This window comes from Solanum verrucosum, unplaced genomic scaffold (assembly GCF_900185275.1).
Source record: "Solanum verrucosum unplaced genomic scaffold, falcon-dt-bn FXZP01000009.1, whole genome shotgun sequence".
NCBI classification, from domain to species: domain Eukaryota; kingdom Viridiplantae; phylum Streptophyta; class Magnoliopsida; order Solanales; family Solanaceae; genus Solanum; species Solanum verrucosum.
The window spans coordinates 719976-745592 of NW_026020231.1; the positions used below are offsets into that span (position 1 = coordinate 719976).

General features: G+C 31.5%; 5 protein-coding genes and 1 pseudogene across 5 annotated transcripts; all 6 read right to left on the reverse strand.

Annotated features, from left to right (window-relative positions):
• Window positions 1–1077: 1077 nt before the first annotated feature.
• Window positions 1078–2403, reverse strand: LOC125832359 (protein STRICTOSIDINE SYNTHASE-LIKE 11-like). The gene is made up of 3 exons (XM_049511503.1): window positions 2122–2403; window positions 1756–2022; window positions 1078–1639 (listed from the first exon to the last, which is right to left on the reverse strand). The coding sequence occupies exons 1-3, from the start codon at window positions 2376–2378 to the stop codon at window positions 1165–1167; spliced, it is 999 nt and encodes a 332-aa protein (XP_049367460.1). The 5' UTR covers window positions 2379–2403; the 3' UTR covers window positions 1078–1164.
• A 1242-nt stretch (window positions 2404–3645) lies between these two features.
• Window positions 3646–5015, reverse strand: LOC125832194 (protein STRICTOSIDINE SYNTHASE-LIKE 10-like). Its single transcript, XM_049511341.1, has 3 exons — window positions 4856–5015; window positions 4138–4303; window positions 3646–4051 (listed from the first exon to the last, which is right to left on the reverse strand). Exons 1-3 carry the CDS (start codon window positions 5013–5015, stop codon window positions 3646–3648), a joined length of 732 nt encoding a protein of 243 aa, XP_049367298.1.
• Window positions 5016–6911: 1896 nt separating this feature from the next.
• Window positions 6912–8194, reverse strand: LOC125832354 (protein STRICTOSIDINE SYNTHASE-LIKE 12-like). The gene is made up of 3 exons (XM_049511499.1): window positions 7944–8194; window positions 7503–7772; window positions 6912–7404 (listed from the first exon to the last, which is right to left on the reverse strand). The coding sequence occupies exons 1-3, from the start codon at window positions 8192–8194 to the stop codon at window positions 6912–6914; spliced, it is 1014 nt and encodes a 337-aa protein (XP_049367456.1).
• A 3578-nt stretch (window positions 8195–11772) lies between these two features.
• Window positions 11773–13228, reverse strand: LOC125832356 (protein STRICTOSIDINE SYNTHASE-LIKE 10-like; annotated as a pseudogene).
• Window positions 13229–14105: 877 nt separating this feature from the next.
• Window positions 14106–15531, reverse strand: LOC125832353 (protein STRICTOSIDINE SYNTHASE-LIKE 10-like). The gene is made up of 3 exons (XM_049511498.1): window positions 15276–15531; window positions 14896–15165; window positions 14106–14766 (listed from the first exon to the last, which is right to left on the reverse strand). Exons 1-3 carry the CDS (start codon window positions 15524–15526, stop codon window positions 14280–14282), a joined length of 1008 nt encoding a protein of 335 aa, XP_049367455.1. The 5' UTR covers window positions 15527–15531; the 3' UTR covers window positions 14106–14279.
• A 1821-nt stretch (window positions 15532–17352) lies between these two features.
• On the reverse strand, window positions 17353–18751 carry LOC125832355 (protein STRICTOSIDINE SYNTHASE-LIKE 10-like). The gene is made up of 3 exons (XM_049511500.1): window positions 18501–18751; window positions 18114–18383; window positions 17353–17990 (listed from the first exon to the last, which is right to left on the reverse strand). Exons 1-3 carry the CDS (start codon window positions 18749–18751, stop codon window positions 17501–17503), a joined length of 1011 nt encoding a protein of 336 aa, XP_049367457.1. The 3' UTR covers window positions 17353–17500.
• Window positions 18752–25617: the final 6866 nt, after the last annotated feature.

The following is a 25617-nucleotide window of genomic DNA, read 5'->3' on the forward strand; positions in this document are numbered from 1 at the left end:
CATATAAACAACTACAGTGATGTAGCCAACATTGCTTGTTCATACGCATTTGATCTTCGGCAGTATCAATTGCTCCCTGTGCCTTTGCCTGTATTTCTGAGTTGCCTGTAAAATGATTCAGGCCCTATTTCAGCAAGCAGTTTTCTGTTGCGCAGTTATTCTACTGCTAAGCATATTAAGTTAGTCCTTTTACTTTGATAATCATTAGAAAGATGAAGATGGAATATGAGATTGTCGAACCTGGAGCACGTAATGGCTCCTGAAATTATTAAGTAAATAACTCTGGCATCATTATTGAAGTCTAGTAAGTTACGATAGGCAAAAGGCACTGTCTATCATCAGGTTCATCTATCAAGAACAACCATGAGGCCATGACTGATATCATCCATGTATAGGTCACTAATTAGGTAGTAAAACTGAAGGCTCAGGGTCCTCCACATGTTGGTTTGTGTATTAAGACCATTATTGCCCTTGCATTTTTCTTTCTTAAAGAGGAAGCATATAACATATGTAAAGAGTACTGGTTCAAAAAAAAAGGAAAATAAATGAAAATAAACCTTAGAAAATTGCAATTACAACAAAAAGAGAGGAATAACTATTATTCCGAAGGACCTGTTTGACTATAAACCATTTCAAGCTTCCACCTGTTCTTTTTCCTTTTCTTTGCTCTATTAAAAAGAGGGAGTGACGATAGGGAAAGCTAAGTTCATAGGTTCTGGAGAGGGTGGAAATTTACGGAGTTACGTAAAATAATAGTACAAGCAAAGTTGTTACTTCAAAAACCACTAACCATCCAAAACAACTCTGGATGAGATTGATGATGTTTGATTCATAGTCCTACCAGTAGTCCAATTGTAATGGTAAAACAAGTCACAGATCCCTGTACCAAGTGTGGTTTGTATCCCAATAGGCGGCTAAAAATATCCAAAGTGCTCTGGGTAATTGATAAATTAAAATTCTGTGTAAATCAACTAACTGGGAATTGACATTACATGTAAATACTTAGTTTGAATAGTCCACAATTTCATTTGTAAGTTCAAGATTAGTGTCCAGGACTCCAGGTAATACAATTGTTATGCTGTAAGTAAGGTCTACGGCCTTTTTATTTAGCGTAAATAGTAAATGCTTTATATCAGAAAGCTTATTCTTGAAAGATAGAAGACATTAAACTCTAGAAACACCAATGAAGTTCTGGTCTAAAGACCCAACATAAAGCTTTCCTTTATATTCTTGAACTTCAGTTATCCCATTAGGACTATTATACTGATCTGTGAAATTACATGTTTCCACGACCTTTCCAAATCGATTGATCCTTTGTCCTAGTGAAAATGTAGTAGGTTGTTTGGTGTTGAAAATAGCCACCCAAAAGTCCCCCAACACAGTCCTTTTAATGTTATCTGGAATTCCATCAACATTTGCGAAAACATCTGATGAATTTGCTTTTGCGCCTTTGAGCCAAAACCTCTGAATTCTTTGAGTAATATATTCTGTGATCAAGACATATGAATTATCTTTGCTGAGTGCCACCCCTACTGGCCCTGACAGTCCACTTAGCAATAATGTGACCTGTTTTGTTGCTATATCATACTTGAACAATCTCCCTGATGTATCTTTGCTTTCAACTATTCTAGTCCTGTTGCTGCCAAAAGTGTTCAAGTTATTTTGCTTGAGTTAGTTACCCCTCTTTCTTAAGAATATTCAATGTAATATTAGAAAAATTAAGTTGGACATAATATAAGTTTTTGAGCAACTAACCCAGTCAGGAATATAGCTCCTGAATCTACAAAATAAACTACTCCTTTACTTTGGTCGATATCTAGTGCATCGAGAAAAGCAAAATTCCTGCCCTGAAAGCTAGGAACACGTGTAACAAGCCCTCCACTTGGTCCAACCACCACTAGTCCATAAATCGCATCAGTTATGTAGAGATTACCAGTTTTGTAGTAAAATCCAAGGCCAAATGGTCTTCCACATATTTGTTGTAATTCTGGGCCATTTTTTCCATCACATTTTGCCTTGGTCCTGAAGAGGAACAGTATAGGGAAAACAAAAGAATATCAAACTTTGAGTATGCAAATAGATGAAGGGGGAGTTTACTCTTCTTTAATGTGAAAATTTTACCTATTTGGTGATGTAACAGCAAAATCAGTGAAGCCAACTTTTGGACCTTGATATTTGACTATTCTGCCATCTGCAATCCCTGTGTAAGGTCCGCCACCTTTTCTATCGAAAGCAGCAGCCTCAGGGCCTATGGTTCGTAATGGAAGTTGGAGCTTGCTAAATGCAGGAAATCGACACCCAGCCATGCTGGGAGAAACATTTAGCATGATCCAAATCTGGACCAACAATACTGTTTTTCTAATTGAGACTGTTTCCATCTTTCTGGTGTACTCAGTAAAACGATATGCTGTTGATACTTATACTAGTAATTGCCCACCGCCCGTAGCATGTTAAAGAAAATAGATTGGGTCTAACTTAATCTCAATAGTTGACCCAAACACCCTCCCCCCTCCCTCCCCCGCCAGATTTGATTAGATGTTGGCTCAGCATTGAATAAACCAAGAATTAGGGATAAGTCTACCTCTCTAATATCATATTAAAAGAAAAGATCGTGGGTTAGCTCGATGTTGGTCCAAGATCATATAAGGAGACAGCTCCTTTCCTCAACCAATATGAGACAATCAATCACAACAATGACAAATCTTACAATGAGTTTGCTGATTCGACATATAAAGTGTTATGGAGTGAAAACCTATATATGTAAAATAAACAAGTACAGATAGGGTTATGTACATTTCCAAATTCGGGATTTTAAAGAAGAAATCACAACATCAAAACTCTTAATCTGCCACCGATCAAGAGCCTCTTATCTACTAGCTTCCCTCTCTTTTCAAGTTGACAATGGGGGACGTGGGGTGGGGTGGGGGTGGGCGGCTATTGAAAGAAAATTTCAATGTCAAACCTCTGTGGTCACCTAGCCATATAATTAGCTAGCTTCAGCTACAGAGACTTTCCCAAGTTAAGTAACTAATCCTATTTACCTGCTGAACCATTTCAATAACTAAACTAGATGAGATGAATTGTTATGATATTTCAAATCATTCATGGCACCAAAACATTTTAAATTTTTTCTAAAAAAAACTGTAGTTGTTTTATCAATAGTCCAGCAGATGCCTCCGATAATTGTGTATAATATTTTCATTGGTTTCAAGAAACTGTAGTTTTTTCATCATTATGATTCAAACTAGACCTGCCAACAAGTGTGATTCCTATTCCAATAGGTGAGTAGAAATGTCAAAAGTACTCAGGGTGAAAAGAAAAACTAAAATTTTGTAAACATTAACCAACTGGGAATTGATATTACATGGAAAATGTAAAATTTTATTAGTAAGAAATTACTTTTGTAAGTTCAAGATCACTGTGCACATAGTACAGATGATAAGTTGTATCTGCAGCATTTTTATTTGGTGTAGGTAGTACCCTAAATGCTCTATATATCATAAAGCTTATTATTGAAAAGCGGAAAACATCAAACTGTGTAAACTCCGGCAAAGTTCCGGTCTATAGACCCAACATAAGCTCTGTAAACACCAATGAAGTTTTGGTCTAAAGATCCAACATAAAGCTTGCCTTTATATTCTTCAACTAAAGTAATCCCAAGAGGAGTATCATTACATTGAGCTGTGAATGACGGGTTTCCACAACCTTTCCCAACTGATTGATCCTTTGTCCTATCGAATATGTGATATTTTGTTTCGTGTTGGCAATAGCCTCCCAAAAGTCCCCCAACACAGTCCTCCTTATGTTATCTGGAATTCCTTCAAACTTTCTGAAAACATCGGATGAATTTTCTTTTGGACCTTTGAGCCAAAACCTCCGAATTCTTTGAGCAATATATTCTATGATCAAGACATATGAACTATCCTTGCTGAGTGACAACCCTACTGGCCCTGAAAGTCCAGTTAGCAATAATGTGACTTGGTTTGTTCTTATATCATACTTGAACAATCTCCCTGATGTATCTCTGCTTTCAACTATTGTTGTCCTGTCGCTGCCAAGTAGTTTTAAATTCAGTTAGTTCACCTCATTTTGCATATTAGGTGTAGTTTTTGCAAAATAAGTTTTAGAGGGACAAACCCAATCCGGAATATTGCTCCTGCATCTACAAAATAAATGACTCCGGTTTTTTGGTCAATGTTTAGTGCATCGAGAAAGCCAAAACGAGTACCCTCAAAGCTAGTAACAAGTTGTGTAGCAAGTCCTCCAGTTGGTCCAACCACCAAAATTCCATAATATGCATCAACTGTGTAGAGGTCACCAGTTTTTCTGTAAAACTCAAGCCCCAACGGGTTCCCACATATTCGTTATGATTTTAGGTCGTTTGTGCCATCACATCTTTTCTTGGTCCTAAAAGTGGATAAAATAATTAGGACAAGAAAAAAATAAAAGTTAGTCCTTCGGGATGGCTCAATTGGTTTGGAGGGTGGTCATCCACATGAATGACCCGGGATTGATCCCCCTCAATGCCTTTTGAGTCGAGCATGTCGCATAGGGCTTGCCTAATGTAATTTACATCCCCTATGTGTTTGCAAACTATTACATAGTGGGGTTTCCCTGGTGAGCACTAGGATTGATCCCCCTCAATGCCTTTTGAGTCAAGTATGTCGCATATGGCTTGCCTAATGTAATTTACATCCCCTATATGGTTTGCAAACTATTACATAGTGGGGTTTCCCCAATGCGCACAAAGTGCTCACCGAGTTTTCCAAAAAAAAAAAAAGTCAAGCTTAGAAACTGAATTTAGTTACCTATTTGGTGATGTTTATTGCAAAATCAGTGAACCCAATTATTAGACCTTCATATTTGACTATTCTGCCATCTGCCACAGCAGTGTAAGGCACATCGCCTTTTTTTTTTTTTATCGAAAGCAACAGATTCAGGGCCAACGACTCGTGATGGAAGTTGGAGCTTCCTAAATGCTGGAAATTGACAGTGAGCAAAACTGGAGGAACCATTTAGCAATATCCAAATCTGGAGAAGGAATATTGTTTTTGTAATTGAGATTGTTTCCATGTTTCTAGTGTACTCAACAAAATAATTATCTGTTGATACTTATACTACCAATTGCCACCCACCCCTAGCATGTTAATGTTAAGAAAATAGACATGAGATGAAACAATGCGGGACAATCTAACACCGTAACACGCCTTAATCTCCTCTCACCCGTGCAGGTTTGATTAATTAGAGCGTGGATAGCATAAGATGAGGGCTCAATATTAGGAATATCAAGAAATAAGAATGATTCTTCTAATACCTTATTAAAAAAAAAATTAAAATATTGATATTCAGCATAACTCAATCTTAAAAACTAGTTTGAGTTTTAGCTGGGACAATTTAACTAACACAACAATGGTGAACCTTATAATGAGTTTGCAGGTTCGACAGAATCAAGTGCTTTTTGGGGTAGAACCTTATATATACATGAAAAACAAGTATAGATAGAGTTAGATCGATATACATTTTTAAAATCCACTTTTTTAACTCAGAATTCATATATGTAATTTGTTTGATCTACGACAGATCCAACAATTAGTGTGGACATGAGAGGAGATAGGGGGATATTCAGCCGGCGTGCTCTTAGAAGAAATTTCCAATTGACAACTTACAATAAGAACAATCAAATCTTAATCAAGTTTAAGTTATATATATCATCAGTTTAAAAGGTTTCTACATCATTAGATTATCTTTACTTGTTATAACAGGTAACTTGTCTTGTAGATATTCTTTGGATGACTTGATTAGTACAAACAATTCTTTACACTATCTCATATTAATCAAACTTTCACATCTTAAAAATGAAATGAGAGTAATATTTACCTCATACTGCTACCTAATGTGTATATATATGGTCCTTAATTATACTACACAAAGAAAAGGAAATTGTTGTATGTTTGTTGTAGTTTTATACATGAGGAAAACAGAATTACAGTTAACATATATAATTACTATAACTTCTAAATTCTGCTTTTGTTGAGCTCTAAATGAACTGAAGCCGTCAGCTACATTTTCTAATAAGTGAAACGTGCCAAAAATAGGTAACTCTAGTTAGGTGATCATATAGTGACAGTGACACGTGGAATAATATAATAAAGAAGATGAATTATTATTTCAAATTATTCTAAAGTTAAAAAAAAATTAAAAAATATATAGTTGTTTCATCAATTCTGAAGGCATTTGCCTACAATAAATTTGTGTATAATATGACTCGAGAGAAGAACTGAACAATTTTAGATTTGTTTGTTCTTGACTTTCGGTTTCAGTTCCCGAGTGCTTCTAATATTAAATTTTAAGAGCTCTCTCTTGTAGTTTGTAGATGTGCCTTTTCGTGTCTCTTCTAATATTATGAAAATCCTTATTTATAGTTGTATAAAATGATATAGTTGTGCGTAGGTGAACTCTTTTGATTAGTCCATTTGAATTACCAAATACCAACCCATTATATTGATATGGTGATAAGCTCTGATTTAATTAGCCAGAACATGTCACATGTACACTTGACATGATTTTCTTCATTCTGTGATTTGACTTGGCATGCCATATCTCTTGCCACGTGGTGTGATCTTATTGACTCATTCATATGACATGACGTTATGAGAATAGACATTAAGATGGGTATTTGGACCTTGGGCTAGTAAAATGGGCTCATATCTTGGAACACCATTTAATGGACTAGCCTAAGTAAAGTTTGGACTTCAATTTAAGTGCTATTCTATTTTTTATTACACCTTTTCCACTACCAACAATAAGAAGGTCCTCAGCATTTTTATTTAGTGTAGAAAATGCTTATTCATGTAAAACTACATAATGCCTGAATCATAAAAGCTTATTCTTGTGAAAACAGAAGACATACATCAAACTCCATCAACACCAATAAAGTTCTGGTCTAAAGACCCAATATAAAGTTTGTCATTATATTCTTGAACTTCAGTTATCCCATTTGCACTAGTATATTGACCTGTGAAATCACGCGTTTCCACGACTTCTCCCAACTGATTTATCCTTTGTCCTGTTGAATTCAAGGTGGGAATGATCAACAACTTTATTTTCACGCTGACAACAGCCACCCAAAAATCTCCTGACACAGTCCTCTTAATATTATCTGGATTTCCATCAATGTTTGTGAAAACATCTGAAGAATTTGCTTTTGCACCTTCAAGCCAAAACCTCGTTATTCTTTTACCAATAGCTTCCGACACTAATAAATATGATTTGTCATTGCTGAGTGCAACCCCTGCTGGCCCTGAAAGTTTATCTAGTAATAATGTGACTTGTTTTGTTGCTATATCATACTTGAACAATCTCCCTGTTGCATCTCCGCTTAGAGCAATTAAAAACCTGTTGTTGCTTACAAAACCATTCAATTTTAATTTTTTAAAAACAGATAGTTGAAATTAAATGCAATATTGATAAATAAATGAAATCTAGGCCTTAGAGGAATGAACCTAGTTCGGAATATGGCTCCTGCATCTACAAAATAAATGATCCCCTCTTCCTGATCGATGTCTAGTGAGTCGAGAAAGGCAAAAGGCCTACCCTCAAAGCTAGTAACAAGTGGTGTAGCAAGCCCTCCGCTTGGTGTAACCACCAAGAGTCCATAATATGCATCAGTTATGTATAGGTCACCAGTTTTGTTGTAAAATCCAACGCCATACGGTCTTCCACAAGAAAGTTGTGATATTGGGTCATTTGTGCCATTACATATTTGCTTGGTCCTAAACATATATACATAATATATGACAAAATATCAGTCTTTGAGAAAAGAAGGACAAGCTACAAACTTCGTTGCTAGTCCATGAAGTTTGAAGTTTGTCAGTCGCTAATTCTTATTTTGTTCTTAATAGTGAATAAGAAAAAGGTCAAGCTTAGAATTGGAATTTAGTTACCTATTTGGTGATGTAATAGCAAATTCAGTGAAGCCAGTATTTGGACCTTGATATTTGAATACTCTGCCATCTCCAACACCAGTGTAAGGTCCGTCGCCTTTTGTGTCGAAAGCAGCAGAGTCAGGGCCAAAGGTTCGTAATGGAAGTTGGAGACGTGAAAATGCGCATTGAACAAGATAAGGTGAGGCATTTAGGATTATCAAAATCTGGAGAATTAGGGAAATTGTTTTTGTAATTGAGACTATTTCCATGTTTTATTGTATCAATAACATAATCAACTATTCATATTTATACGAGCAATTGCTCACCATTCACTCGAGTGTTATATACATTTGATTTATTTATTTAAAATGTATGTATCACATTCATTCTGAACTCGTAACTTTAAGTCATGACGTTTTCTATGATGATAGAAGGTTGAGGTGTCATTGAATCTTAACATAAAATCTTTCGAAGATTGGAATAATTCTAAACTCATCGACTTTAAATCATTCATCTCATAAGAGCACGGGAAGATTAGCGTTTTGACATCTCTTTGTTCTTTAAGAAACATGGCTTGAATTTTGAACTTACCAGTAATGTCAATACTAATCCAACTTTCACGTACTAAAAGTTAAATGCCAATAATATTTACATGGCCGTCAGGTTGGGGTATGATATGGTAGATATTGGAATTAAAATTTTTGATATTTTGATTTTGATATTATGATATTTAATATGGCATTTGATATGTTTTTAGTATTAGTTAATTATTTATAAGTTATAATTATAAAAAATATTATATCTTATCAAAGTATATAGTTACAAATACAATTCATATATATTATTATAAAATACTAACAAATATATAAAAAGTACTATTAGTACAAAAATAATTGTTTAGACGTTGAAACTTTGACTACTCTATTTAGATTGAAATATCTTTTTTTGTGTGTAATTGATTAACAAAGGGATTGCTTAACTTGTACTTTCTTTTGAATAATTCCATATGTATAAAGTGTTAGTATGATATTATTGAGATGTTTCTTAAAAGTCAAAGTTATAATTCTCTACTGTATGAGTATATGTAAGTTGAAGTCGTATAAAATTGTGGCTACCGATTTACAATACCATAAAATATAGAAATTGTACTTTAAAAAGACAATTATTTTTTCCATTTTGATCCTTAACATTAACTACTTATTCTCCAAATCATTTTCTAAAATCTAACACTAAACATTAATTAATAAGAATATTAGAATAGTGTGATAAAATAAACATGTCAATCTTCTTTTTTATTTAATGAGTGTGTCAAATCCAAAAATAACAAATATAAAGGGAGTATAATATTTTATTTTTAAAAAAAATAATTACCGAATTTCAGTATTGTACTATATAGTCCACGCTCACCCCTACCTGTATTATGGTCCTTATAGGAAACGTCCAAAGATGGTTGTCTTGATTTCTAGTTTGTTGTAGGTTTGTGTTATGGGTGTATAAAAAAAATTAACAAATCACATCAAATAGATAGTTCAAGTTTGTTGTAGGTTTGTGTTATGGGTATATTAAAAAAATTATAAATCACGTCAAATAGATAATTCAAGTTAAATCGAGAAAAAAAATTAATTAGCGATTTAATTTAACTTTATTTGATATAGAAAAAAAAATTTGATCATTATTGATTTAGTTTGACTTTAACTAAAAAGAGTCGCATCCAACCAAATCAACCCGATTAATATGTATACAATTATATTTATTGTAACATAATTTCTTAAGTTTTTACATAGTTTTTGTTTTTTTAAAACATATTAGAATTTTGAATGATCCAATATATTTTATAGTTATATTTATAAATAAGCCATATAAAGTCTAAATCAATACTAATACTGATAAAAAAAATGTCTATTCAATCCTAGAAATGACAATAATGTTGAATATCTATTTTTTTAAAAGTTGTATAAAGGGATATAGTTGAGCGTAAGTGGACTTTTTCGATTGATTTGATTGGTCCATTTGAATTACCAAATACCAACTAATTATCTCAATTTGGTGGTAAACTCCGATTTAATTGATCATAACAATGTCATCTGCAAACTTGACATGATTTTATTGGTATGTGATTTAACTTGGTATGCCACATATCTTTGCATTTGGTGTGATCATATTGACTCATGCTTATGACATGACGTGATGAGAACAAGCTCTAAGATATTTGGACCTTGGGCTAGTAAAATTGGCTCACATCTTGGAACACCATTAAATAGACTATCCTAAGTAAAGTTTGGACTTCAATTTAAGTACATATTAAAATAAAACAACTAATTTTGATTCGAGCTTGATAATTCTTGAATTTAAGAGTTTATCCAAATTTAACATGGACTTTAATTCCATAAAATTCATGGGAATGTTATGTATGCATCAATTAAAAGGAAATGTACAAGTTAAGTTATAGCACAAAATGTTTTGTTAATCTATAATTCCTCGCCCACCTCACCATTCTTCTTTTGCTGTCCAAATGGAATGATTTTGAGTTCTCTCATCAAAGAGATATAAGGATATTAATAGGATCTGGCATATACAACAATATACTCAGTGTAATCCCACTAAATGAGCTCGGGATAGGGTAGAGAGTATGCAGACTACTCTTACCTCTTGGAGGTAAAAATGTTGTTTCTGATAGACTCTCAAGAAAAATAAGGATCTAGTATATATTAATCACAATAAGGTGTATAAGTCACTTGCAGATAGTACAATCGTGATGTTGTAAGAAAGGTCTTTGCAGCATTTTATTTTAGGGAAAAGGGTTAAATATGCCCCTAAACCATTCGAAAAGGTCTAGATATACCCCTCGTTTAAAGTTTAGCTCACTCGTGCCCTCGCCATCCAACTTTTCATCTAGATATGCCCTTATGGGCGTTAAATGCCAAATGGAATTGTCATGTCATTTTTACATTACCATGTGACATTGGAAAAGGGTCAAATATACCCTTAAACTATTCGAAAAGGTCTAGATATACCCTTTTAAATAAACTATCCGACCCGTTTTAAACAATTTTTTTAAAATTTTTATTTTTTTGGTAAATCCCGAAAATGAGTAATTGACTAATAAAAAATAGGAAAATATATAAAATTAACGCCAAAAATTCACAAATAAATATAGTAACCTTAAATTCAACAATTTTTTTTATTTTTTATTTTTTTCGATAAAATCTCGAAAATGAGTAATTGATTAATAAAAAAATATGAAAAATATGAAAATGACTTTATGCTGAATTTTTAGGTTATATTTTTCATATTTTTTATTAATCAATTACTCATTTTCGTGATTTATCGAAAAAAATAAAATTTAAAAAAATTGTTGAAATTGTTGAATTTAAGGTTACTATATTTATTTACGAATTTTTTACGTTAATTTTATATATTTTTTTCATATTTTTCCTATTTTTTTATTAGTCAATTACTTATTTTCGGGATTTACCAAAAAAAATTTTAAAAATTGTTGAAAACGGGTTGGGTAGTTTATTTAAAAGGGGGGGGGGGGGGGTATATCTAGACCTTTTCGAATAGTTTAGGGGTATATTTGACCCTTTTTCAATGCCACGTGGTAATGTAAAAATGACGTGGCAATTCCATTTGGCGTTTAACGCCCATAAGGGCATATCTAGACGAAAAGTTGGACGGCGAGAGCACAAGTGAGCCAAACTTTAAACGGGGTATATCTAGACCTTTTCGAATAGTTTAGGGGCATATTTGACCATTTTCCCTTTATTTTAACATATAGAATAAGATAATAAATGATGCTCTGAATCATAAAACTAAAACTTATTCTTGTAAAAACAAAAGACATACATCAAATTTCATCAACACCAATAAATTTCTGGTCTAATGACCCAACATAAAGTCTGCCTTTATATTCTTGAACTTCAGTTATCCCATTAATACCCTTATATTGAGCTGTAAAATCGCGTGTCTCCACGACTTCCCCCCGTCTCATTCATCCTTTGTCCTGTTGAAATTATGGCGGGAATGATCAAGAACTTTAATTTAATGCTGACAACAGCTACCCAAAAATCTCCCGACTCAGTCCTCTTAATGTTATCTGGATTTCCATCAATGTTTGCGAAAACATACGATGACTTTGCTTTTGCACCTTCAAGCCAAAACCTCCTAATTTTTTTAGCAATAGTTTCTGAGACTAATTATAAATATGATTTGTCTTTGCTAAGTGCGATCCCTGCTGGTCCTGAAAGTTTATTTAGTAATAATGTGACTTGTTTTGTTGCTATATCGTACTTGAACAATCACCCTGTTGTATCTCCGCTTAAAGCAATTAGAAGCCTGTTGCTGCTCATACGACAATTCAATTTAAATATTTTAGAAATAAACACAAGTCAACTTTCAAATACTCTTGTTTCAATTTCAACTTCGAATATTCTCACTTTTTGTAATTTTCAACCAAATACTATCTACATGCTTATTTGACATGAGATAAGTTTTAGAACGACTAACCCAGTTCGGAATATGGCTCCTGAATCTACAAAATAAATGATTCCCATTTCCTGGTCGATGTCTAGTGAGTCGAGAAAGGCAAAAGGTGTCCCCTCAAAGCTAGTAGCAACTGGTTTAACCAGCCCTCCGCTTGGTTTAGCCACCACGAGTCCATAATATGCATCAGTTATGTAGAGGTCACCAGTTTTGTCATAAAACCCAAGGCCATACGGTCTTCCACATACTGGTTGTGATATTGGGTCATTTGTGCCATCACATCTTTTCTTGGTCCTAAACATACATAATATATGACAAAAATTATCAGTCTTTCAGAAAAGAAGGATATGCACTACAAAATTAGCTATGAACTTCGTTGCTAATCCATCACTAAATTATGAATTTTGTTGTTTAGCTACGAAATTTATCTATAAAGTGAAAGTTCGCGTAACCAACCAACTAAACTACTAAGATTTTCCTACGGAATTTATCTATTGCTAGCTAATTCCTGTTTTATTTTAATAGTGAATAAGGAAAATATCAAGCATAGAATTGGAATTCAATTACCTATTTGGTGATGTAATAGCAAATTCAGTGAAGCTAACATTTGGATCTTTATATTTGATTACTCTGCCATCTCCAACACATGCGTAAGGTCCATCGCCTTTTGGATCAAAAGCAGCAGAGTCAGGGCCTGAGGTTTGTAATTTGAGTTGGAGAGTTGAAAATGTGCAATGGACAAGGTAAAATGAGACATTTAGCAATATCAAAATCTGGAGAATTAGAAATATTGTTTTTCTTGTAACTGAGACTATTTCCATGTGTATGCTGTATCAAATTGAATAATCAGATGTTGATACTTATACTGGTAATTGCTCACAACCCTAGCCTCTTATTTGTTAACTTCCTCTGTTATATCTAGAGGTAGAACTAGAGTGTGGAAGGGGTTCATTTGAAATTCCTTATGCGGAAAATTACCGGGGACATGACCTTAGATAGAAGGTTATGAAGGACATGGATTGGGTTAGGAGGTGTTGTCTCGCTTATTCTTCTATACTATTAGTCGTAGTATTATTGTTGTAGTTTCTTGTCCTTTGTGTTTGGTTTTTATTAGTGGAGAGTTATATATACTTCGATTACCATGTTATTTTGTTATGACTATTGTTCATGACGATTTGTTAGGTCTTTTATTGTATTTTGTCAAGATCGTCTTTGTTATTTCTTTCTCTATACTGCTTTGGACTGGTTTATCAGTAACACGCTCTCTACCTTTAAGATAGTGGTAATGTCTACACTCTACTCTTTCCAAAACCCACTTTGTGGGATTACACTAGGTATATGTTGGTTGTTGTAAATAGTTGTTTGATCATTAATTCATTTCAAATATTTTAGGTAAAATTTGGGGCACTTCAATTGTTTTCAAGTGTAGGAAACTTCATATATACATATAGAGAGGGATGGGGAGGAAGATTCTTCAAAGTGCTCTTTTCACGCGTGAATATTTATAGAGAATCTACTAGTAACTAACATACCTTTTCAAGAAAAAGAAAAAAGAAAAAAAAGGTGTCAGTTCGATGCACAAAGCTTCCTGCGTTAGTAGTCTAAAAAAGGCCCAATACCGTACCGTAATGCAAGCATGAGTGACTGATTTGATTACGACTTTTCGCAACGAATAGGTGTATCTCTTAAAGAAGGGGTTAACACCTGGCCGGATTAGTTCTTATTAACTTCTAATTAAATACTCCATTACCAACAATAAGAAGATAAGCAGCATTTTTATTTAGTGTAGAAAATGCTTATTCTTGTAAATATACATTTAGCTGCCTGAATCATAAAAGCTTATTCTAGTAAAAACAGAAGACATAAATCAAATTAGACATCATCAACACCAATGAAGTTCTGGTCTAAAGACCCAATATAAAGTTTGCCATTATATTCTTGAACTTCAGTTATCCCATTAAGACTCTTATATTGAGCTGTGAAATCGCGCGTTTCCACGACTTCTCCCAACTGATTCATCCTTTGTCCTGTGGAAATTATGGTGGGAATGATCACCTTTAATTTCACGCTGACAACAGCAACCCAAAAATCTCCGGACACAGTTCTCTTAATGTTATCTGGATTTCCATCAATGTTAGCGAAAACATCGGATGAATTTGCTTTTGCGCCTTTGAGCCAAAATCTCCGAATTCTTTTACCAATAACTTCCGAGACTAATAAATATGATTTGTCTTTGCTGAGTGCGACCCCTGCTGCCCCTGAAAGTTCATCTAGTAATAATGTGACTTGTTTTGTTGCTATATCATACTTGAACAATCTCCCTGTTGTATCTCCGCTTAGAACAATTAGTAGTCTGTTGCTGCTTATAAGACCATACAGTTTTTCAAAATATGAAATAAAATTAGTTAAATGCAATATTGCTAAATAAATGGACTTTGAGCCTAATTTTCAATTTCCACGAGAAAATTAAAGTTTTAGAGTGACGAACCCAGTTCGGAATATGGCTCCTGAATCTACAAAATAAATGACCCCCTCTTCCTGGTCGATGTCTAGTGAGTCGAGAAAGGTAAAAGGCGTGCCCTCAAAGCTAGTAACAAGTGGTGTAGCGAGCCCTCCGCTTGGTTTAACCACCAAGAGTCCATAATATGCATCAGTTATATAGAGGTCACCAGTTTTGTTGTAAAATCCAAGGCCATACGGTCTTCCACATATTGGTTGTGATATTGGGTCATTTGTGCCATCACATCTTTCCTTGGTCCTAAACATACATAATATATATGAAATTTGAAATTTATCAGTTGCTAATTCCTATTTTGTTCTGAATAGTGAATAAGAAAAAGAAAAAGCTTAGAATTGGAATTTGATTACCTATTTGGTGATGTAAAAGCAAATTCAGTGAAGCCAACATTTGGACCTTGATATTTCATTACTCTGCCATCTCCAACACCGGTGTAAGGTCCGCCACCTTTTGTGTCGAAAGCAAAAGAGTCAGGGCCAAAGGTTTGTAATGGAAGTTGGAGTTGTGAAAATGCACAATGAACAAGGTAAGGTGAGACATTTAGGAATATAAGAATCTGGAGAATTAGGCACATTGCTTTTGTAATTAAGATTATTGCCATGTTTGTGTTGTATCAATAACATAATCAGCTGTTGATATTTATACTACCAATTGCACACCATCCTAGTCTCTTATTCATTAACTTCCTCTTTTAGATCTAGGGTACTAGGGGAGCCAGAGGGTGCAAGGGGTTTATCATAATTAATTTACTTTAATTTCAAAAATTAATTAAATTGACTTTTGAAAAATGAAAGCGTAGATGAATGGAGTATAATTCTAAATTCTACTGCTATGAAACTCTATAAATTAAATGAAAGCCGTAAGATCTATATAGCTACAACGACATATTCTAGTAAGTGACGAAACGTGCCAAAATTAAGTAACCAATTGTATATTTCCCTTGAGGAACCATTTCAAAATCGTAACTGCGGTAACTTTCCATGCATTAGTGTGGTTCCATCGAAACCGGGAGAAATACGTATTAATTTGTTTATTTTATTTATGTTTAGTCTGTTTAAATAAAAATGTCTCTTTCTTTTTAAAATAATTATTTAATTTCAATCTTTCACATGACATGTTTAAGATCACAAAATTAAAAGACAATTTGATATATTCTATTATTGTTTCAGATTATAAGATTCAAAAACCTTTTTTTTGTTACATTTTAAAACTACGTACGTGTCAAGTCAAAATCAAACAAATAAATTAAAACAGAAGGGGTAATTACTTTTACAATGGTTACAAAGTATTATGGTTAGATTAATGACTTTTTTTTAGCCAAATGGTAAAAAATTAAAATCTGCAAAGATTTATTGGCAAAACAAATAAATTTAAAAGCTGTAATATCAACTCTTAATTAAATATGTGGTGTGATTTTTCCATATAAACATTGGGTTTCATTTGTACTTTTCATGAAGAGTAGGCCCAACACATGTGGGTGGTTTTAAATTTTTGACCGTGCTTTAACAAAACATTTAAGAAATATTTTTTGTTGCTCATCGAATATAAGTTGTGGACATAAATTAATTTTATTCACAATGCTAGAAATCGATACATTTCAATACAATGAACCCGATCAATTTTTGCATATGTTCTTCAATTCTTCACAAGTCAATATAGTTGAAACTTTTGACCAAGTCGTAACACATGACACTATCTATAACTTTTTGAAATGTCATGAACTCTTAGCTCAAGAAGAAAAACTAAGTTACGTGACGTTACAATTAAAACTATTGTCCTAGGCAACATATGTCATTTCTTAAAGAAAAATTGCTAAACTGAGACAAAAATTCAAAAGCACTCCTTATGGACCCATAAAGGCCCAACTTGAAGTTTTTTTCCTTGTCCTTAAAACCCTAGTGGTTTATCAAATTCCAATTTTTCCCCATTTCGTTAAAGCCTACTACTTTCTCTCACCCAACAAATCTAATTGGGAATAGTTAGGACAGAGAGAGTAGTAGGTTTTCTTGTTTTGGAATGTCTGTTTTAGCACAACCTATCATATTGGGCTCATAAAGAATTGAATCTCGAGTCTAATTTTATCTCAAAAGCTGCTCAAGACACCACTCATTCCGTTAACCACTGAAGTGGCACGTCTTTCAAAAAAATCGTTAGAGTTGTTCTAGTGAGCATGTGTTGAAAACTGGAAATTGAATATTTATTGATGATTGCCCTCGGTGTGTACATGTATTAATTATGATAGTCCTATAGTGTTTAAATGGATGGACAAGTACTTCTAGCCCTAGGCCACACCTGTGTTCCGTGCCATAATGCCCCTGGAATGTAAGGGTTTGCGGTTTGGTTTGGATAAGTTTTTGATTAAAAAAAAAACTAAATTAATTTAGTGGATTTTTACATTTCTAGAACCAAATTAAATACCTGGCCAGATTAGTTCTAATTAAATACTCCATTACCAACAATAAGAAGATCAGCAGCATTTTTATTTAGTGTAGAAAATGCTTATTCTTATAAATATACATATAGCTGCCTGAATCATAAAAGCTTATTCTAGTGAAAACAGAAGACATACATCAAATTAAACATCATCAACACCAATGAAGTTCTGGTCTAAAGACCCAATATAAAGTTTATCATTATATTCATGAACTTCAGTTATCCCATTTGGACTAGTATATTGAGCTGTGAAATCGCGCGTTTCCACGACTCGTCCCGACTGATTCATCCTTTGTCCTGTGGAAATTATGGTGGGAATGATCAACAACTTTAATTTCACGCTGACAACAGCTACCCAAAAATCTCCGGACACAGTCCGCTTAATGTTATCTGGGTTTCCATCAATGTTTGCGAAAACATCAGATGAATTTGCTTTCGCACCTTTGAGCCAAAATCTCCGAATTCTTTTACCAATAGCTTCCGAGACTAATAAATATGATTTATCTTTGCTGAGTGCGACACCTGCTGCCCCTGAAAGTTTATCTAGTAATAATGTGACTTGTTTTGTTGCTATATCATACTTGAATAATCTCCCTGTTGTATCTCCGCTTAGAACAATTAGTAGCCTGTTGCTGCTTACAAGACCATTCATTTTTTTAAAAATAAAATCAGTTAATTGCAATATTGCTAAATAAATGGACTTTGAGTCTAATTTTCAATTGCCACGAGAAAATTAAAGTTTTAGAGTGACGAACCTAGTTCGAAATATGGCTCCTGAATCTACAAAGTAAATGATTCCCCTTTCCTGGTCGATGTCTAGTGAGTCAAGATAGGCAAAAGGCGTGCCCTCAAAGCTAGTAACAAGTGGTGTCGCGAGCCCTCCACTTGGTTTAACCACCAAGAGTCCATAATATGCATCAGTTATATAGAGGTCACCAGTTTTGCGGTAAAATCCAAGGCCATACGGCCTTCCACATGTTGGTTGTGATATTGGGTCATTTGTGCCTTCACATCTTTCCTTGGTCCTAAACATACATAATAAATATATGAAATTTGAAATTTATCAGTCGCTAATTCCTATTTATATTTGTTCTGAATAGTGAATAAGAAAAAGAAAAAGCTTAGAATTGGAATTTGATTACCTATTTGGTGATGTAATAGCAAATTCAGTGAAGCCAACATTTGGACCTTGATATTTCATTACTCTGCCATCTCCAACACCAGTGTAAGGTCCGCCACCTTTTGTGTCGAAAGCAGAAGAGTCAGGGCCAAAGGTTCGTGATGGAAGTTGGAGACGTGACAATGCGCAATGAACAAGGTAAGGTGAGACATTTAGGAATATCAAAATCTGGAAAATTAGTAACGTTGTTTTTGTAATTGAGACAATTTCCATGTTTGTGTTGTATCAATAACATAATCAGCTGTTGATATTTATACTACCAAAATTAATCATTATCCTACCCTCTTATTCTTGATTAACTTCCTCTTTTGGATCTAGCTAGGGTCGGGGGGAGCTAGAGGGTGCAAGGGGTTTATCTTAACTAATTTTTATGTGAAAAATTACACCATATACAATATAGTATACATAATGTTAAAATAAAATTATGTATTTATTATAAATGTTTAATCTTGACTTTTACATGTGTTTACTTCTTTATATTTTGAATTTATTAGTGAAAGATCTATTAGACATGACAAATAGGTGGATTTTTGGGCAAATTCAAACTAAACTTGTCGACTCGAGTGTTGTATATACATTTGATTATTATTTTTAAAAAGAAATGTATGCGTATATTAAAATCACGTCATTCTTTCTGAACTCATGAACTTTTAATCATAAAATTTTCAAAAGGGTGAGGTGCGATAAGCTCATAAAAGCACGAGAAGATTTCCATTGTGACATATCTGTGTTCTCTAATAATGTCAATATTCATCCAACTTTCACGTCCTAAAAGTTTAATGCCAATAATATTTACATGGTGGCATGATACGATACATATTGAAATTGAAAATTTGAAAGTTTCACGTTCTATAAGTTTAATGCCAATAATATTTATGTGGTTATGGACATGATATGGTAGATATTGAAATTTTAATGTTATGATATTTGATATAATTTTAATATTCGGTATCTGTAGTAAAAAAATTGCATACTATAACTATATATAGTTGATATATATTATTATAATATAACAAATATATAAATCTGTTAGTTTAAAAATAATTGTTTAGACGTTTAAATTTTGACTACACTATTAAGATTGAGATGTCTTTTTTGTGTAACTGATTAACAAAGGAGATTTCTTGTACTTTCGTTTGAATAGTTCCATATGTATAACGTGCTAGTTTCTATTATATAGAAAGATGAAGCCAACCAGACGACCAAGGGTAGTTTTGTCAAACAAAAAATATTTCAAGCTTAGTTTAAGTGTACATTGTGCATAAAGTATTAAAATTTCCAAAAAAACCAACCAAAATTTATGTAATTCCCAATGAATCCATCACTAAGTCAATAGTTGTGGATTTTAATGGGCACACGTGTACCAATACATTGGGAGGAGTAAAAGAAATCATTGCAAAATTACATGGACCCCATTTATTGATTTACTTCAAAACCATGTACATTCAAGCTGATAAATTTTTTTAAAAATTCTTTTTTATTTTTGAATGTATAATTTTTAATGAGATTTTTTCATACCAAAAATTCAAATTTGAGGGCATTTAATCATTTCCTTTCTTAGTGTGGTTTGATCATGAAAAAATACTGTTTATTTTATTTAAAAAATTTATAGTTGAAGTCATGTTTGGTTAAATTTTATGCAAAAAATATTTAGAATTTAAATATACTTTTTCTAAAGGCATAATATATAAATATGTCATTTAATTTGTTTCATCTAACATGTCCTTCAATTTTAGATATCCATAAGTAGACACATAAACTTGTATAGAATTGAACAAGTTGACACTTGTGTCCTACTTGACGTCCTATGTATAATTCACGTCCTATGCGATATTTTATGTGGCTCCCACGTGTGTTATTCCCCGTAGGACGCGTGTGTCTACTTCTTCAACTTTATAAAATTTTAAGTGCTTACTTGTGCACTCCCTAAGTAGAATGTCATAGATGTCAGACGAAGTCAAGTTAAAAGATATATTTATATATTATGTTTTTCTAAATATGGTTTATATTCCTCAGTTTCTAAAAATTACTTGACTAATATACCTGAGACGTACAACCAAATTGCAATAAAAAAAAGTAATATCTCAAAATACATAGTTGTATAATGTCATAGATTAGATCTCATATAGTTAGGGGCTGTTTGGTTATTGGTTAGACTTACGCAGTTTTTAGTAATGCATGGTTTAGTTATGTAGGATTTAGTTATGTGGTATTAATTATGTTGGTGTTAATTATGCAAATATTAGTTATGTAGGTATTACTTAGTTATGTAGAGATTACAATACATAAATTATTAATTATTGAATATATTATTTACAAATAAATAAGCAAGCAAATAGTATAATTTCCAAAAAAAAAATAAAATAGAAAGAAATCTTCTCTATACTTAAGTGGGAATTCTATTTATTTTTTCTCTCTCTATTTTTTTTTTAATGTTTAAAGCTTATAAAAATAAAATACCATAAATATATTTCAAGTACATTATAAAATCCTATTTTATATAATGTAAATTTCTATCAAGATGCTGCATGTATTGTTTGTACATTTTTAGTATACCAAATATATGAGTTATATATAAATTTATATTCCAAATAAAAAAACAATACATAATAATTAAATATGTGGAATATATTTAGTAATATATGGTGATAATATATGATTAGCATATGCGTTGTCAAAGTTATACATTCCGATTCATCATATTAATAAAATATTTATATTTTGATTTCAAATGAAAACAAATAAAAAATTGTTCGTATACAAAAGAAATAAGACACAAAAATAGCTAGGAAAATAGAATAGTTATGTAAAGTTTTTTCTAGAGTTTTCAATATAAAAAGGTAATAGGGATAAATGTGTAGTTTTTTTAATACATGTATAACTAATACCCTCATAACTTATTCCATCTTTTATCATGCATAATTTATACATAGATTCCCTCATAAGTTATGTAGGTATCAATTATGTAGGATTACAAAAAATGTAACCATACACCGTATAGAATTAATACAAGAATGAAACGTATCAACCAAACATGGTAAGTCATGTTGGCTTTTCTACCTAATACAAAATTTCTACCAAATATAGTAAAACAGATACAACTTTTTATATATGAGAAAAAAATGCATCTTATACAGTAACCAAACGGCCCCTTAAAATATTAACAAGGTTTTGAATGTTTTTCAAATTTCAAATACAACTTTAAGTTATATTTGTAATTTTCATAATCAGATGTTGATTTTCAAATAAAGTGAAATAAAAAGATTATCTATTTCTTTGTGTTAATTTATTTTTCATATCTATTAAAAATAAATAATTAAAAATAATTTTATTATCTTAAAATAAGATATAATTTTATTTTATTTTTCATGTTTATACTACTCTAAATGTGAAAAGAATATCATCAAATTAACTGTTTAATTATGTTTGACATTATGTTAAAATAACCATTGGTGTATATTATATTGTATTGTTAATTAAGACAATTTAAATAAGTTACAAGTTATGATTTGATAAAAATATATGTTTATATATATATATATATATATATATATATATATATATATATATATATATATATATATATATATATATATATAATTAACTGTTTAATTATGTTTGACATTATGTTAAAATAACCATTGGTGCATATTATATTGTATTGTTAATTAAGACAATTTAAATAAGTTACAAGTTATGATTTGATAAAAATATATGTTTATATATATATATATATATATATATATATATATATATATATATATATAAAAATTATTATTATTATTGTTATTAATATAAAGTGTGATTTTATTATCATTTACTCTCGTTTTTATTAGAAAATATTAATGATAATTTTTCTTTTCAAAAAATTAATTAAATACCTCTTAAATTTGTAATATTGGGCCCGTTAACGGGCCCTTTCATATCTAGTATGTATAATATAATTGAAGTGTTTCTTGAAAAGTCTAAATCATATTTTTTTTATATATAAGTATATTTAAATCAAATAAATTATTAATATCAACTATAATACTGCAAAATACAGAAATCATACTTAAAAGTACCAAATCATGATAAATTAATTTGATACAATATGTTTAAAAATGATATGTCCTTAATAGGAAACGTCCAAAGGTGGCTGTCATAACTGCTAGTTTATTGTAGGTTTGTGTTAGGGGTCTACAAGGAAAATTGACAAATCACATCACATAGATAATTCGAGTTAAATTGAAAAAAAAAAATTGATTAGCAATTTGGTATAACTTGATTTGATGTGAAAAAAATTGATAATAATTGATTTAGTTTGATTTTAACTATATCAAATTGAATCAAATTAACCCGGCACAATATGTATACAACATTTATAAATATTATAATTCATTTATAAATATTTCTTTAAGTTTTTCATAATTTTGTGTTTTAATATATTATTTTAATCTTGAACTTAGAAATTTGAATGATTCAATTTATATAAAGATCAAACCAATACTAACGCTAATAAAAGAAATTCAATTCAATTCTAGGAATGACAATAACGTTAGATATTTATTCTTTAGATTTGCATCGACTTAGATAGTGAAATACATCATCACTAAATATTTTAAGTACAAGTTATATATTTTGTATGAAGACTTTATATGGGGGGGAAACTCGAAAAAAATCCAAGGATGAAGAATTTGATTTTTATTAGTTTGATTTGATTTATAGATTTAAAAAAGATCTTACACAATTAATTTGGCTTAATATTGAAAAAATCCGAATCAATTTGATCTACATACACCCCTAGTTTATGTAGGTTATATACGTGGAGAACATAAGTACAACCAAACTTAAACTATTACTTTATCCGTCTCAAAATACTTATTACGTTTAATTTTTTGAGACTCAAATCAATGAATATGACCAATATTTTTACATATATCTTTTCATTATAATGATAGGAAGAAAATTGTAATTTATAATACTTTTCATATAATTTTTAATATTGACATTTTAATTTTAAAATCAAATTAATTTAGTTTCAAAAAATAATTAAATTAACTCTAAAAAAATTAAACAGATACGAGTGAAATATAATTCGAAATTCTTCTGCTATGGAACTCTAGAAATTAAATGGGAGCCGTAAGATCTATAGCTACAACCACATCATCTAGTAAATGATGAAACTTACCTAAATTAAGTAAATAATCATATATTTCCATGAGGAACCATTTCATAATCTTAACTACCGTAGTTTTCAAGGCATTAGTGTGGTTCCATCGGAACCGGAAGAAATACATATTAATTTGTTCGTCTTATTTATTTATTTATTTTTGATTCATTTTTAAAAAAAAATTATCCTTTCCTTTATATGATAATTCTTTAATTTCAATCTTTTACATAACATGTTTAAGATCATAAAATTAAAGAATATTATGATACATTCTACGTATCTTTTAATTTAAGATCATAATTCAGTTTTTTTTTACTTTCTAAATTATATCTCAAATCAAAACTAGACAAACAAATTAAAATGAAAGAGATAATTACTTTGACAATGAATACAAAGTATTCTGGTTAGATTGGTGACTTCTTTTTAGCCAATTGCTAAAAAAATAAAATCCGTAAAGATTTATTGGCAAAAAAGACAGTGGGTTTCATTTGTGTTTTTCATGAAGGGTAGACCCAAACATGGGGCGATCTGCAAAGAATGACCTTCATAATGGTGATTTTAAATTTTTGATCCTGCTTTAGCAAAAAAATTAAGAAATGATTTTTGTCGCTCATTAAATATAAGCTGCGGGCATAAATTAATTTTATTCATAATGCAAGAATTCGGGATATTTTAATACAATAAACCGAATCAATTTTTGCATATGTTCTTCAGTTCTTCACATGCCGATATAGCTGAAACTTCTGAGTGTTATGCATCACACTATCTTTAACTTTCTGATGAACTCTTAACTAACGCAACATTACAATTAAAACTTACATCTGATAGGCAACACATATGTAACACATCACACTATCTATTACTTTTTAAAATGTCTTGAACTTACATAACATTACAACTAAAATGTATGTCCGATAGGCAACAATATCTTTTTTAGAATTTGTTAAACTGAGTCAAATATTCAAAAACACTCCTTACCCATAAGCAGAGACGAACCCAGGATTTGAAGATGGGGGCACCAATAAGAGTGGCTCAAGGGTAAGGCTAGGAGTGACTCAAGGGTAAGGTTAGCGGAGCATCCTGCTTAGGTCTCCAAAAATTTTGAGGTCCCAATAAATTTTAATAGTGAATTTTATTATTTTATTTCACTTTAATCAATATTGAACATGATAATTAAAAAAAATAAAAATTAAAACCAGTTTTCGTGAAAAAATCACATGCATTTCCACATAAGCAAAATACAACATCTTTCTTCATACTACACTCCAACCATCTAGAATATGAACCCCTAAACCATGCCTTACAAAATCGACGCATTTTCGTTCCGAATCTAATTTGAGGTTATTCATTATCATTAATATCCGGTTGACAAGGACCTTGTTGAATATAGTGTCTTCTCACTTCATCTCGTATTCTAGGGCTATATTTATCAATGGATATTCTTTCTCCAAGATCTAGTTTGAGTTATAAAACGCGAAGAATTGTCTCTAAAACTAGAACTTGGTTGAGAAGAATTATGTTTTGTCAAAAATCTATTCATTTCAAATCATAAGAATCAACAACAAATTCTTACAAAAAAAAATACCTTTATAAAAAAGAACTTACCAATTTATGCGAGATAATTGGAGTAGGACTTTAATTATGCAGTGAAGAATACTTGTAAGCAGTAGATTTTCTAGAAGTCTTATATTTTGTTTAGAATTGTTCTAGAAAAAGTTAGTCTTATATTTTGTTTAGAATTATGCTAGGGCTTTTATTTGTTTTTAAATTTAATTAAGAAAGGAATGGGACAAAAGGTTTTTTTAAGAGTAAAAGCTGAATTTAAAGTAAAAAAAAAAAGTTACCTTCGGCAGGAATCAGTGGCAGAGCCACATACAATTGAGGGGCGTCGACCGCCACCCCTTCGTCGAAAAATTATATTGCATAG

Excerpts from the sequence above, each read along its gene's own strand:
- LOC125832359 (XM_049511503.1), bottom strand. The coding sequence starts at position 2,378 with ATGGAAACAGTCTCAATTAGAAAAACAGTATTGTTGGTCCAGATTTGG. Across the intron at positions 2,023-2,121 it reads GCTGTTACATCACCAAATAG|GACCAAGGCAAAATGTGATG; the intron begins GTAAAATTTTCA and ends GTTCCTCTTCAG. Across the intron at positions 1,640-1,755 it reads GGAGCTATATTCCTGACTGG|CAACAGGACTAGAATAGTTG; the intron begins GTTAGTTGCTCA and ends CACTTTTGGCAG.
- LOC125832194 (XM_049511341.1), bottom strand. The coding sequence starts at position 5,015 with ATGGTTCCTCCAGTTTTGCTCACTGTCAATTTCCAGCATTTAGGAAGC. Across the intron at positions 4,304-4,855 it reads CAGAATAGTCAAATATGAAG|TTGATGCATATTATGGAATT; the intron begins GTCTAATAATTG and ends ACCTCTACACAG. Across the intron at positions 4,052-4,137 it reads GGAGCAATATTCCGGATTGG|CGACAGGACAACAATAGTTG; the intron begins GTTTGTCCCTCT and ends ACTACTTGGCAG.
- LOC125832354 (XM_049511499.1), bottom strand. The coding sequence starts at position 8,194 with ATGGAAATAGTCTCAATTACAAAAACAATTTCCCTAATTCTCCAGATT. Across the intron at positions 7,773-7,943 it reads GCTATTACATCACCAAATAG|GACCAAGCAAATATGTAATG; the intron begins GTAACTAAATTC and ends ATATATGTTTAG. Across the intron at positions 7,405-7,502 it reads GGAGCCATATTCCGAACTAG|CAACAACAGGTTTTTAATTG; the intron begins GTTCATTCCTCT and ends TGGTTTTGTAAG.
- LOC125832353 (XM_049511498.1), bottom strand. The coding sequence starts at position 15,526 with ATGGCAATAATCTTAATTACAAAAGCAATGTGCCTAATTCTCCAGATT. Across the intron at positions 15,166-15,275 it reads GCTTTTACATCACCAAATAG|GACCAAGGAAAGATGTGATG; the intron begins GTAATCAAATTC and ends ATGTATGTTTAG. Across the intron at positions 14,767-14,895 it reads GGAGCCATATTCCGAACTGG|CAACAGACTACTAATTGTTC; the intron begins GTTCGTCACTCT and ends TCTTATAAGCAG.
- LOC125832355 (XM_049511500.1), bottom strand. The coding sequence starts at position 18,751 with ATGGAAATTGTCTCAATTACAAAAACAACGTTACTAATTTTCCAGATT. Across the intron at positions 18,384-18,500 it reads GCTATTACATCACCAAATAG|GACCAAGGAAAGATGTGAAG; the intron begins GTAATCAAATTC and ends ATGTATGTTTAG. Across the intron at positions 17,991-18,113 it reads GGAGCCATATTTCGAACTAG|CAACAGGCTACTAATTGTTC; the intron begins GTTCGTCACTCT and ends TCTTGTAAGCAG.